At 58.6% G+C, this 12768-nt stretch overlaps 2 protein-coding genes across 2 annotated transcripts; one reads left to right on the plus strand and one right to left on the minus strand.

The window, feature by feature from the left end:
• Nucleotides 1–494: 494 nt before the first annotated feature.
• CCDC154 (coiled-coil domain containing 154) lies at nucleotides 495–8888 on the plus strand. Its single transcript, XM_016136470.2, is given in 21 exon segments — nucleotides 495–504; nucleotides 614–854; nucleotides 943–1132; nucleotides 1197–1208; nucleotides 1368–1396; nucleotides 1717–1812; nucleotides 2260–2383; nucleotides 4325–4426; nucleotides 4506–4634; nucleotides 4712–4836; nucleotides 5170–5296; nucleotides 5382–5519; nucleotides 6616–6735; nucleotides 6817–6893; nucleotides 7303–7420; nucleotides 7803–7889; nucleotides 8214–8401; nucleotides 8503–8579; nucleotides 8582–8640; nucleotides 8642–8721; nucleotides 8723–8888. Coding segments are annotated over 21 exon segments (2286 nt in total). The 3' UTR covers nucleotides 8880–8888.
• A 164-nt stretch (nucleotides 8889–9052) lies between these two features.
• Nucleotides 9053–11820, minus strand: PERCC1 (proline and glutamate rich with coiled coil 1). Its single transcript, XM_016136639.2, has 2 exons — nucleotides 11782–11820; nucleotides 9053–10369 (listed from the first exon to the last, which is right to left on the minus strand). The coding sequence occupies exon 2, from the start codon at nucleotides 10320–10322 to the stop codon at nucleotides 9501–9503; it is 822 nt and encodes a 273-aa protein (XP_015992125.2). The 5' UTR covers nucleotides 10323–10369; nucleotides 11782–11820; the 3' UTR covers nucleotides 9053–9500.
• Between the last annotated feature and the right edge of the window lie 948 nt (nucleotides 11821–12768).

Genomic DNA, 12768 nt, shown 5'->3' on the forward strand with positions numbered 1-12768 from the left:
CTTGCCCACCTTGGTGTTGTCTTAGAAGGAGGTGAGATGTGAGGAAAGGAGATAACATGCTCCCCCAAGGCCCTAGAGCCTTTTAGCTCTGACTTCCTTGCCTCCCTCCAGCCATCCCCCACCTCCAGCCACCCTGGTGTCCAGCTCTGGGGAGCCACTGGTTTCTAGGCCCAGGGCCTCTTGGCAGTGGCCAAAGACACTGTTGGTGAAGCCCAGGTGAGCCAGGTGCTGACTAGGGCCAGAGCTGGGAGGACAGTGCAGGGAGGGGCCTACATGGGGTGTGGACCCCAGGAGACAGCTCTGCTTCCTGACTCCCAGGTCACTTCACAGCCTGGGGGCTCCTTTTGGAGTTGGCCAGACAGGGCATTGTCTGGTTTCTGCTGCCCAGTGCTGTGTGTTCTTAGGCTGAGTCTGGACCTCTCTGAACCTGAGATTTCCTCTGAGAAGCAATGAGGGCTGAGCCTTCCCTGGGCCAGTCTGTGTGGTTCAGCAGAATGAGTTGCAGTAAGCTTAGTGGGCACAGCCAGTGACAGTTGCTGCACTGATTTGGGTACTGTTACCTAAGCTCCATCTGAGAGCCAGCACCTCTTGTTAGCCCAGAACAAGTGGTGAGCTCAAAGGTGCCTTCTTGCAGAGCTGGCTTATAGCAACCCCTCATCAGGGGCTTCGCCCCCATCCCAGCTGAGTACCATCACCCCAGTGGACCTGGGACTCTTCCTAGAGGAAGAGCTGGCCAGCCCCGAACCCCTGAGTCCAGATGAGATCTCAGAGAGGTATGAGTCCAACCACCTGGCGTCTACCGCCTCTGTTCTGGAGGAGGACAACCCCAAGCGCTGGAAGCAACTAGAGCAATGGTGAGCCCCATGAGGAGCAGGGCGGGAGAGCCCTACATGTCAGGCCCATGGTATGCGTGCTGACCCAGCCTACTCCTCATCCCGCCAGGTTCGTCAACCTGCAGGCCCAGGTGGTGTCCCTGCAAGAACACAAGGACCGCTGTGAATGTACCACACTGAGGCTGCTGCAGGAATTGTGCCAGGTGCGGGCCAGTGTGCGGCTGCAAGACTCAGAGCTGAAGCAGCTGCAGCAGGAGATGCAACAGATAGCTTGGGCCCCTGAGAAGGAGATCCTGGAGGTGAGCCACCATCGGTTGGGAGGCAGATTGTCCCCACCCACAGGCCAGGCCTCCTCATTCCTAGGTGTCAGGGCTGATGATGTTTCCTGGACTCTGAGCCCAGCTCACTCCCTGCTGCCCAGGCTGGGAGCCCAGAGAATCCCCATAGGCTATGTCTGTGCCAGTTGGGCTGTGAGGGCCCCAGGCCAGCACTCAGCCCATACCCTCCTCCTTGCAGTTGCCCAGTCCCCAGAACCAGAACCAGATGCAGGCCCTGGACAAGAGGTATCCTTGTGGCAAAGGGCTGAGTGGGAGGGAAGGGGGCTTTGGGAGAGCAGTGACTGGTGCTGAACCTACTGGGACATTAGGATTTTGTTTCCCCAATGAGTTGTCCTGCTCAGGTAAGCAGTACACACCTGTGGTCCAACTCAAAAGGTCTGGGTTTACGTGAGCAGAAGCCTGGGAAAGGGGCAGGAGGCTTGCTACTGGGACCCCTTGGCTGGACTCATAACCCCTAAAGTATGCCCAGATTGCTCCGGGCTTCTCCTGGCCACCAGGAGGGTGACCTGGGCAGGCCCCTGGCAGAAGCGGCTCTTGTGTGCCAGGCTGGTGGAGGTCCGGGAGTCCCTGACCCAGATCAGGAGGAAGCAGGCGCTCCAGGACTCTGAACGAAAGGGCACCGAGCAGGAAGCCAACCTCAGGTGGGCTCTTCTCCCTCCCTTCCCAGGGGCTGTTCTGGGCCTTCTGTATGTGATCATCTGGGTATCACCAAGTCAGGGCAGGTGTTCCCCTGCCCTCAGTGCCAAGTTGCTGGTTAATGGGTGAGCCTCAGACCCCTGTGGACCCTCTGTGGGAAAAAAAGACTTAAACATAGAGATCCTCACCTTTCCCATAGGTCAGGCTAGCTGGGGACCAGCTCTCACCCTCCCAGGTAGAGACAGGGAAGCCAACATCTTGCCTCCTCTGTTTACCCAGGCAAGCTGTGTACCTTCTGCTCCACAGACCTGTAGCTCAGCCTAGACCCCCCAGATGCCAGCCTTGGCCTGAGAAGGACTCTCAAAGTCCAGGGATCCCGCCAGCCTCCCTGTGGCTCCCAAGCATGGCCCTCAATGGGCTGGGCTGTTGTGACCTTTGGCCGGTGCCCACAGGTTAGCCACGCTGGCTGGGAAGCTGGAACAGGAGGAGCAAGACCGGCAGGTGGCCTGCAGTGCCCTGCAGAAGAGCCAGGAGGAGGCCAGCCAGAGGGTGGACTATGAGGTGGCCAGGATGCAGGTACCCAGGCAGGACCCTGGCATCTGGGCTGCCAGCTGGGCTGCTGACAAGAGGGTCCATACGGAAGAGACCCCAGCACTCCCAGTCTAGCCCAGCCCATGTCCTTCCTATTGCAGTTCTTCCCTTGCTCCAGCTTTTGTTTTAGTTCTGTCCATGTAATCAGTCCTGGGGGGCAACCCCCAAATCCTAGGCCGTCTAATATAGTGGCCACAAGCCACAGGCGGCTCTATATATTGAAATTAGCTATCACAGTAGACAATTGAAAACTCGGTTACTGCGTCACATCAGCCACATTTCAAATGCTAAATGGCCATGGGTGGGGCGGCACCAAGACAGAGCACCTTCTTAATCACAGAAAGTTCTGTTGTTAGCGCTCTCTCAGAGGCTGCTCCTCCTCTTCCCCCTCCCATGTAACCAGCACCCAGATCGAGAAATAGAATATCGTAGCCTAAAGCCCCTTCCTTAGCCATTTTCAACCTCGGTCTTCTCACCATGTGAAGTGGAAGTTACCTTCCTGAAGACATGTGTCCCAGTGGTCCTACTCCTAGGCTGGTGTGGTTTCCCCTCGTGCATGTGGCCCTTAGGAGGTGGGGTGGGGGACTAGGCAGCCTCTTCAGCTCTGCAAATAGAGACCGGGGACTGAGCTGCACACAAGGGAGGCCCCAGCTGCTGCCCACATAGCTCAGCTGCCCAGCTTTGGTGGCGTTCTCTCTTGCTGCCCTTTGGGAAGTTAGTTTCTCGGTTCCCTTGAGAGGCTGCCTGCTGCCCACCAGCCAGGAGCTCCAGAGACATTGGGTCCAGGGATTCCCAAGGTGCCAGGCACCTCATGAGGCAACTGCCTCTTCCTGAAGTACACTCTAGGGCCAGAATCAGCAACTTGCAGCCCATTGCCTGGTTTTTTAAATAAAGTTTTATTGGCGCACAGCCACGCCCATTTGTTTACTATTGTCTATGGCTGCTTTTATGCTAGAACCACAGAGCTGAGGAGCTGTGGCATAGGCTCTATGACCCATAAACCTGAAATATCTACTCTCCGGCTCTTTACAGAAAGTTTGCCCAGCCCTGTTCCACATCACCCTGCATGGGGCAGGGAGGCTGGCGGGGACTGGGGCACACCTGCCTTGTGGGCTATGGGAGATCTCCCAGAGGGCTCTATGGCCTCTGAGAAGGTGCCTCCTGCTAGAGCCCTGCATGCCCCATGGATGTGTGAGGCTGGGAGGGAGAGCTGGGCTGGGCCTTAACTCCCCTGTCTCCTATCCCCCGAGACCTTTGATATAGCAGGAAGGGAGAGAGAGTGGGGAAAAGGCCCCATTCAGGCCTGGAGGTAAGGGTAAAGGGTGTGTGTGCGTGACTGCATGTGTGCGCACATGTGCATGTGTGCATTGTGTTCATATGTGCACACGTAAGCATGTATTGCACATGGTTGTACACTGCATGTGTGCATGAGTGTGCTATGTTTATGCGTGCCCTCATGTGCATGAGTGTACATGTGTGTGTGTTCGCACATGTGTGCATAAATGAGTGCACAAGTATGTGCTCATGCATATACTCCCTTCCTGAGACTCCCAACTTGGGGTGTGATTTGCCGGCTGCTGTGCCTCCTTCCCTGGGTAGTATCTGGTGGTCACTACTGTGGGCACCAAGTATATTCTGAACCTATGTGAGCTCGGTTTGCAGACCCTTCACAATCATTGTGCCTGATCCTCTGGGGACACATGTGGTCCTTGCCTGCCTTTCCTCCTGAGAGTGTGGTAAGCCCAACTCTGCTAGGCTCCCAGATAGCTAGGGACATAGAACCCAGAACCCCTTCTGGGTGATGAAGATGTTTGGACAAGAAAAGGAGTCCCTGATGGCTCTGTGGGCAGGGGGCAGCTATGGGAGGAAGATAGATGCCCAGCACAGGCAGCAGCATGGTGACCATGTGGCCCCCACCCCTCGCAGGCCCAGGTGACCAAGCTCGGTGAGGAGATGAGCCTCCGCTTCCTCAAGAGGGAGGCCAAGCTGTGCGGCTTCCTGCAGAAGAGCTTCCTGGCCCTGGAGAAGGTGGGAGCCTACTAGCCAGTGGGGCTCTACCGTGACCCCTGCTCACCTGGCTCACCGTGACCAGTGGGGTCTTTTGCAGAGAATGAAGGCCTCAGAGAGCTCGCGGCTAAAGGCAGAGAGCAGCCTGCGGGAGGAGCTGGAGAGTAGGTGGCAGAAGCTCCAGGAGCTGGCAGAGGAGCGAGTGCGGGCCCTGCGGGGGCAGTGCAAGGTGAGCAGTGCAGTTGGGGCATGGACTGGGCACCTGAGGGAGGGAACATGGGTCTCAGGGCCACCTCTGTACCACAGCAGGAAGAGTCTCACTTCCTGGAGCAGTGCTGGGGCCTGGACAGGGCTGTGGTCCAGCTGACCAAGTTCGTGCGCCAGAACCAGGTGTCATTGAACCGTGTCCTACTGGCTGAGCAGAAGGCCCGGTAGGTGTCTGAATGGGGCCACAGGCAGGGAATGGGGGTTGTCAGGCCAGGTGGATAAGAATGGCCCCTCTTCCCAGACCCTGAGCTCAGTGCTTAGCCCAGTGGGGCCCCCAGGACAGAGTAGCTGCCTGCTCCTAGCCTGCCCCTCATGAGAGAACTCTGTATGACAGTGATAGACACAGCTCCATCTTGGTGGCTCCTGTAATGACATGCCCTTCACTGCTCCCTGGAAGGTTCTGGAGCCAGTAGCCAGGTTCCCCTCCCTGGCCCAGCTCTGAGGTGCGGACCAGCCTCAGCTGAGGGAGAGTCCCTCTTAGTGGCCCCAACCCTCAGGGATGCCAAGGACCACTTGGAGGAGAGCCAGGCTGGGGAGCTGACCACCTACCTGCGGGAGAACCTGGAGGCTGTGCAGCTGGCCGGCGAGATGGCCCGGCAGGAGACGCATAGCGCACTGGAGCTGGTGAGGGCAACAGAGGCCTAGTCAGGTCTCCTCGCGGGGGTCTCCCACCTACACAGGCACCCACACTCAGCCCAGCCTCCCACAGCTCCGAGAGAAGAGTCAGGCCCTGGAGGTGTCCGTGGCCGAGCTGGTCAGACAGGTGAAGGACCTGAGTGACCACATGTTGGCCCTGAGCTGGAGGCTGGACCTACAGGAACAGACGCTGATCCAGAGGCTGCATGAGGTAAGGCTGCAGTGCTACCTGGGGGAATCGCAGCCTAGACAGGTGGGCTTCTGGTGCTCTTCTGGCCCTCTGAGGGTAGAGACCTGACCCATGGATCTCAAGCCCACCCAGTGACTGTCCACAAGGCCTATGGTGGCCCTGAGCTGCAGAGACCTTCTGTTCAGGGCAGAGCGGCCCAGAGTCAGCTACTGAAAATGTTCAGAGGCCCTAGAGACCTGACCACACAGGGGGTTCCAAGGCGGCTTATTTTTTTTCTCTTTTTTTGTAACAGCGTATTGAGGCTTAATTCACACACCATATAATTCATCCCTTTAAAGTATATAATTCAATGGTTTTTCACATATTCAGAGTTGTACAACCACAACCACGATCACTTTTAGAAGGTTTCATCATCCCAAAAGGAGATCTCGTCCCAATTAGCGGTCATTCCTCATCCCCTTCCCCCAACCCTTGGCACTTACTATCTGCTGTCTATCTCTGGATTTGCCTGTTCTGGACATTTCAGAGAAATGGGGTCACATACTATGTGACCTTCTGTGTCTGGCTTCTGTCACTGAGCATGACGCGTTTTGAGATCCATCTATGTTGTAACATGTGTCAGTGCTCCAAATCCCTTTTCGTGGCTGAGTACTGTTCCACTATCTGATGGACTACAGTTTGTTTCTTCATTTGTCAGCCGATGGACATTGGGCTGCTGCCATTTTTGGTGATGTGGATGGCACTACTATGAACACTCATGTACAGCCTTTGGCTTTGGGGCCAGGTTCTCTGGGCCTGCCCTGTATTCCCTCTCTTGCAGGTGTGGGCAGGCCATCTGTTTTCTGTCCCTGTCCCTACTAACTCCGGGTGGGCAGCTGGGGTTGGTGGGTGGGGCGGGGGTGGGGGGAGTGTTGGAGAGGGCTAAGCCAGGCCTGCTTCTTAGAGATGTGTCTCTGCTCAGCCTAATGGCCCTTCCCAGGAGGACCTGGGTCCCCGGAGCGTATGTGGCCGTCCCGGGCTGTGTGTGGCCTGTGTGCACATGCTCTGAAACAGGTGTGCCCAGTCTGTCTGTCTGTCCACCGTCCCTGTCTGGCCTCACTGGGTATCCTTTTCCCAGGCAAAGAGTGAGTGGGAAGGTGTGGAGCGGAGATCGCTGGAGGGCCTGGCACAGTGTCGAAAGGAGGCTCAGGCGCACCTGCGGGAGGTGCAGGAGACAGTGGACAGCCTGCCTCGGCAGGTGGGTGAGGGGCCGAGGGCACACCTCTCCTCCCTGCTGCCCTTAGCTACCTACCCACCCCCAACCCTGGTTCCATTTCAGATAGAAGCTGTCTCTGACAGATGCCTCCTGCATAAAAGTGACTCAGACCGCAAGATTTCTGCTGAGGGCAAAGCCAGGTGAGGCCTGCCCCCCAGCCTCAGCCAGGCAGGACTGTGAGCCCTGGGGAGGGGAGTGGGCTCCAGTGAGCTAACCATCAGGGGCTGAGCTGATCCTCACCCTGAGAAGGTACAGCTATCTCAGAAACACCTTGCTGTACCAACAAGGCTTCTCATGGGCACTCTTCCACGAGCTCCCGGCACCTATGGCAGCCTCATCCCTTCCTCAGCCCTGGCTTGGCCCCTGTTGGGGGCAGCCTGAACAGATCTTTGAGGCTGTCCCTCTGTCATCGCTGGGAACCCCCAGCGGAGGGGTGGCAAAGTGGAGTGCCCCTTGCTCTACCCAGGGCCTTCTCCTTCTACCTCCCCTGCCCCCCACCCCCAGGCACTTCCCCCAGAGCCTGGCAGCCTCAGCCTCCTGTGCCCACAGAGAGTTCGAGGTTGAGGCTATGCGGCAGGAGCTGGCTGCGCTGCTGTCGTCCGTGCATCTGCTCAGGGAGGGCAACCCTGGGCGGAAGATCGCTGAAATCCAGGGCAAGCTGGTCACGGTACCCACCTCGCACCCTTGTGCCTGTCACGCTCAATAGAAGGGGAGGCCATCTGGTTCAGACAGCAGGCAGCCATTGCAGAGGGGTCCCCAGGAAGGTTCACAGAACCAGCCGTCCTGCTTGGGGTGGGGGGCTCCCCTTGTCTCAACCTTTGGAAGGAAGTTCCAAGTAGGGGCACTGTTAGAGCCCCAAACGCTAGAGGCATCAGCAATCATGGTGAGAAGAGTGGTCCTAAGCACTGGCCAAGTCCTACCTGATCACTGGGTTGAGCGATGCCCCCAGGTCCCATTGAGAGGGGAGGACCCCAGTGTCAGAGGCCAGTTCCTGCCCTGGCCTAGGAGCTGCTTCTATGCCCATGAACTAGGGTGGGGGGCATGTTTAGTTTCAGAACCAGATAATGAAACTGGAAAACAACGTCCAGGACAACAAGACCATCCAAAACCTCAAGTTTAATTCGGAAACCAAGCTGGTGAGAGGTGGCCCTGGACTGGTGGGACAGGCCCTTACACCAAAGGCTCTGGGGGCTCCCAGGCCCAGAGGACGGGTCACTTTCTCTATACAGAGCCTGACTCCCAGCCCTCCTTTCCTCTCCCAGCCTGCCCACCCCTCTAGCTTTCGGTCTCCTCAGCTGTCCATCTGTCGGTCTGCGTGTCTGTCCTGGGCAGCGTTTCCAGGCAGATAAGGGCCTGGTTTGCCCAGAGGGAGATAATCCCGTCTGCTGTCCCAGCCCCTCAGTCCTATTCCTACATTCCCACATCAGTCCCTCCCCCACATACGCCGGCCTCTGTCCTAGCGCATGGAGGAGATGGCCACCCTGAGGGAGAGCCTGATACGCCTGTGGAGTGAAGAGGGCCCATGGGCCCTGACGCTAGGCAGCAGAAAGGTCCTCATGTCCCTGGTGAGACAGCAGTTCTTCATCAAGGATGTGGCCCCTGGCGAGGTGGTCCCTGTGAACCGCTGGGGCGTGTATCAGGCCTTGAAGTGAGCAGTGGGGAGCTGCCTTCTGGAGACCCCTCCAGGTCTGGGTTCAGGGCTGGGGCAGGTCCTGAGGGCAGTGGGCCATAAGCTGTGTCTCTGGGCAGGTGGCTTCAGTGGAAGGCGATCCTCATGAATCTGGTGGCCCAGCAGAAACCAAGAGCAGTCTTGGAGAGGTCCCTCGGCCAGGAGCCTGTCCACCAGCTCATATCCTTGCCCCCTTTCCAGAAATAAATGTGCCAGTTTCTGTACCTGTCAGAACCTGGAGTTCCTTCTAGGGAGTCGGAAGGCTTGGGCAGTAGGAGTGACCAAGAGGACCCGTCCCTAGACTCCCAGAATTCCCTTCTCCTGCCCAATCCCAGAAGAGCCCCAGGCCCAACTTTTTTCCTGGGGCTTCCTGCCAACAGGCCCAGTGGCTTGGGACCCCCACCCACCCATTTCTGGCTGGCTTCCCCCCATTCCCCCAAGAGCCAGGCCAGGCTAGTCTCAGGATCCATGGCTGCCAGTCTTGCCCTTCACACCTGAGGGGCTCCCTGCCAGAGAAACAGCTCTTCCTGCGCTAATCGAGGAAGCAAACAGTGTATTTGCTCATGCACTCAGAAGCAACCCCTCCTCCTGCCTCTCCAAGAAAACGCTTGGCTCATCTGGGTGGCTGGCCCGCCCACCTGCTTAGGGGCCTTGAGGAAGGGCCACCTGGGACCAGCTGGTCGGCGGGCAGTGGGAGGGCTGCCCTTGGGACTCTCAGGGGTTGGTCTGGGTAGGCACAGTATAGACCCCTAGAGCCTATGGCCTCTGAGGGGCTGCAGCGCCTGCCCTGTCCTCCCTGTCTATGGGCAGAGCTCCAAGGGCCAAGGGCCAGGGTGGCTGGGTAGGGTACCAAGGACTTTGGCCTCTGCCCATTCCTGCCCTGGTGGCCTCTGGTGGTGGCAGCTCCAAGTCCCAGGATGAGCCTGGTCTCTTCCTGGGCCTGGAAAGTTCCCATTTGAGCTGGTTTGTCTGGTGGCCACCTATACTGGAGGACCCTAGGGCTCCTCCCAAGACAAGCTATAAGGAGAGTCCAGAGCACTGCTACTCCAGCTCACCCCCACTGACCCTTACCCCATCACTAGGCCTCGGCCAGCTGCCCCCCCTCCAGGGTCTGGGCACCCCCACCTGGCAGCTCAGGGCCAGCCTCTGCTGACCAACTGGCCAGCAGGTCACTGAAGTCAGGTGTGCCAGGGTGCAGCAGGCCCAGGGGGCTGGGTGCTGGCTCCCTCCAGAAAGAGGGGGGCAGCTTTCTCTGGGTCATGGGGGTGATGTGGCCATACTTCTGCTCCAGCCTTACCCGGCGGCCAGCTGACGTCCTGGCCCCTGAAAACTGTCGCAGCCCGTAGTCAAACAGCTCAGCCAACGGCCCTAGTGGCTGTGCACTGTCCCCTCCAAGGCCTGTCCTACACACCTGTCTCTCGGGACCCCTGGGCAAGTGGACCCCAGGTTTGGAAGCTTCGTTGTCACCTGGGGACCCACCCTGGGCCAGACGCATCAGATCTGCGCAGTAGAGCTCCCTGGCTGAGCTGCCGGCCAGGCGGCTATCGCTGTAGATGTCACACGCATCTGGGTCCTGCCCCTTCTCCTTGCGACCAAAATACTTCTGGATGTCGCCGCTGATGAGCTCGGAGAACCGCAGCAGCTGCAGTGGCATCTCGGGGCTGCTCGGACCTGGAGGAGCCTCTTCTGGGCCAGCCATGGCCCAATCTGAGCTCTGGGGAGCTGAACTATGGCTCCCTGACTCCTCACCCTCCAGTTCCTCCTCCTCATCCTCTTCTTCCTCTCCCTCCTCCTCTTCCTCAGAAGTGTCTGGGGGCTCCTGATCTGAAGGCAGGAAGGGCCCAAGGGATGGTAGGGGCAGCCGGAAGTCACAGAGGGGCCGGATCACACCTGTGGCCATCTCCTCCACGTCAGAGCTTCTGGGGCCTCTGAGGCAGCAGATACCCACTGAGGAGGGAGGTGGAGAGGAGACAGGTTATCATCAGTCAGGTCCCAAAGCCCTCCTGGCAGAACTGGCCACTGCAGGCTAATATGGCCACTTGTCCTTAGAAAGAGCACCGAGCTCAGAAGTAGGGGAGATTTGGAGAGAGACTGAGGGCTGTAAGGCACCATGGCAGCGGGCGTGGCAGGACGGGGTGGGGCGGGGGGGGGGGCCTGCAGAGTATAGACCGAGGGATTTAGAACAGCCAGTGGCCTGTGGGATGACCACCAGCCCTACAAGCTGTGTATCCCGTCCTGTAGGGAGAACAGTCAGCAGGGAGGGAGGGTGCATGATGGAGTGGTGCCTCTGGGATAATCCACTGGGGGAGAGAAGTCACAGGAGAAAGAAACAGGGGAGGTGGGAAGGCAAGCCGCCCAGGGGCTGGGACACGAGTGGGTTTGGGGCCCTGAAGAGCAGAGCTCTTGTCCCACTGTGGGGGTCGCTATGGCTCATAATAAACAGCCTCACTGGTTGGGGAGCCCTTGGCCCCCTCATAGGAGTCTCGGGTTGGGAGCTTCCCACTGTCCCTGAGATGCTCATGCTGAACCCAGGAGCTGGGTCTGGCTTCCTCGAGACCCAGAACCTTTGTCGCTTTGGAGGACTTCAGGGCCGGGTATCATCCTCCCATCCTGTCTAATTCTAATAAGTGCAGCCACGTTCCCAGGCTTCCTTTTTGTTACCTATGAGGGGGGTAAGGGGTGAATGAGAGAACACCCCAGGATTTGGCAGGGTCAGCTGGAGTCAGGGAAGGCCAGTGTGGATGGGACTCGGGAGGGCAAGGAGGGGATTTGGGGAGGACACTGTCAGTGGTTCAGCTGGTTTTCCCCTTGGCCCACAGCCAAGTGAGGGCTGATTTCTGAATGCCAGAGTGTCCCCCACCCTAGGACACAACCAGCATGCCCCTTCGCAGCTGGGATGCAGGTGGGTGAGCCTAGGGAAGAGGGAGAAAGGACGGGAAGGTAGTGTGAGAGTGGAGGGAGGGAGAGGGAGATCCTAGCTTGTCAGAAAACACCCCCTGGGGGCCTGGCAAGTCCATAGGCATCACTCAGGGTCCAGTGGAGCTGGGGAGTGCACAGGCCTCCCCTCCTCCCTGCAGCCGCCCACCATGCTGTACTCCCAATCTCTTCTTGGCCCCTTCTTCCATGCAGGGGTGTCTAGTGGCCCCAGTGGTGGGCTGTAGGGGTGGTCGCTCAGGGGGAACCAAGACTTCCCTGTCGCTGGTCTCAATAGCCTGGCCCTGCCCAGCCCTGCTGGTGACCCCTCCCAGTGGGTCCCCAAAGACTGCCTGGGCAGAAGGGCCCACAGCCTTCCCAGGAGGGGAGGAGGCTAGACCCCATCGCCAGCACCCTCCCTGACCGCCACCCAACACGACTCCTACCTGTGAGGTCTCCAGCTCGGCTGGGCAGGCCCACCTCCACCTGGGCTCAAGCATTTATAGCCAGGCTCCGCAGCCGGCTGGACTGGCAAATATTTGGTGACTGCATTGTCATCACAGACTGGGCAAATAGAGTCCGTTTGCTTTAGCGCCAGGCAACCAGAGCCTGGCGGGGGGAGCCTCAGCCTGCCTGGGGACCGTAGAGTGTTTGCGGAGCGCCCAGCTGGCTCACACTCGGCAGAGGACCCTTATCTCCCCCGCTGATTGGGGCCCCAACCAAGCTTTGTCAAATAGGCGGAAAATTAAATTTCATGCTATTTTGACTTCTGGAGTAGCCTTCTCTAGAGGACATCCTGCTTGTGCAGTGCTCTGAGTGAACGGGACTCTAGGCCAGCAGCAGCATCTGAGAAGGCCAAGGGAGGGAGGCCAGGGATCACCAGCCAGGGCCCAGGTGTGGGGCTCATGCTAGTGGGGACCTCTGAGCCTTTGCCCATTCCAGAGCTACAATTGAACTCCAGTTCCCCACCCCCCGCCCCTAGGGCTTTGTCCCCAGGGTCCAGACTGAGATAGCACCTTCTCTGGTTCCTTTTTTGGCTCCCACTGCCTTCCTTTGGGGGACTTGATATCCCACCCCCAGCCTTGTGGAAACTGCCTGGTGTGGGGGTGGGTTTTCCTCACTGCGCTTTCTGATGGGTTACAACTACAGGCAGAACCCCAGAGGGTCTGCCCCTGCCAACCCCCTTCCTCCCCGGCTTCCCTCCTCCCGCATGGCCCAGCCCCGTGATTTTGCACGAGTATCCTGGGGCTGCCATAACCAATCACCACAAACAGGGCAGCTGAAGGCAATAGAGAGGGATTCTTTCACGGTCTGGAGGGCAGAAGTCCAAAATCCAGGGTCATCAGGACTGGTTCCTCCTGGAGGCTCTAGGGGGAATCAGTCCCATGCCTCTCTCCTGGGATCTGGTGTCATCAGTGGGCAACCCTTGGCAT

Source organism: Rousettus aegyptiacus, unplaced genomic scaffold, assembly GCF_014176215.1.
Source record: "Rousettus aegyptiacus isolate mRouAeg1 unplaced genomic scaffold, mRouAeg1.p scaffold_m13_p_8, whole genome shotgun sequence".
In the NCBI taxonomy this organism is placed as follows: domain Eukaryota; kingdom Metazoa; phylum Chordata; class Mammalia; order Chiroptera; family Pteropodidae; genus Rousettus; species Rousettus aegyptiacus.

What these genes read in the sequence shown, in the direction of transcription:
- PERCC1 (XM_016136639.2), bottom strand. Translation starts at nt 10,322, where the DNA reads ATGGCCACAGGTGTGATCCGGCCCCTCTGTGACTTCCGGCTGCCCCTA.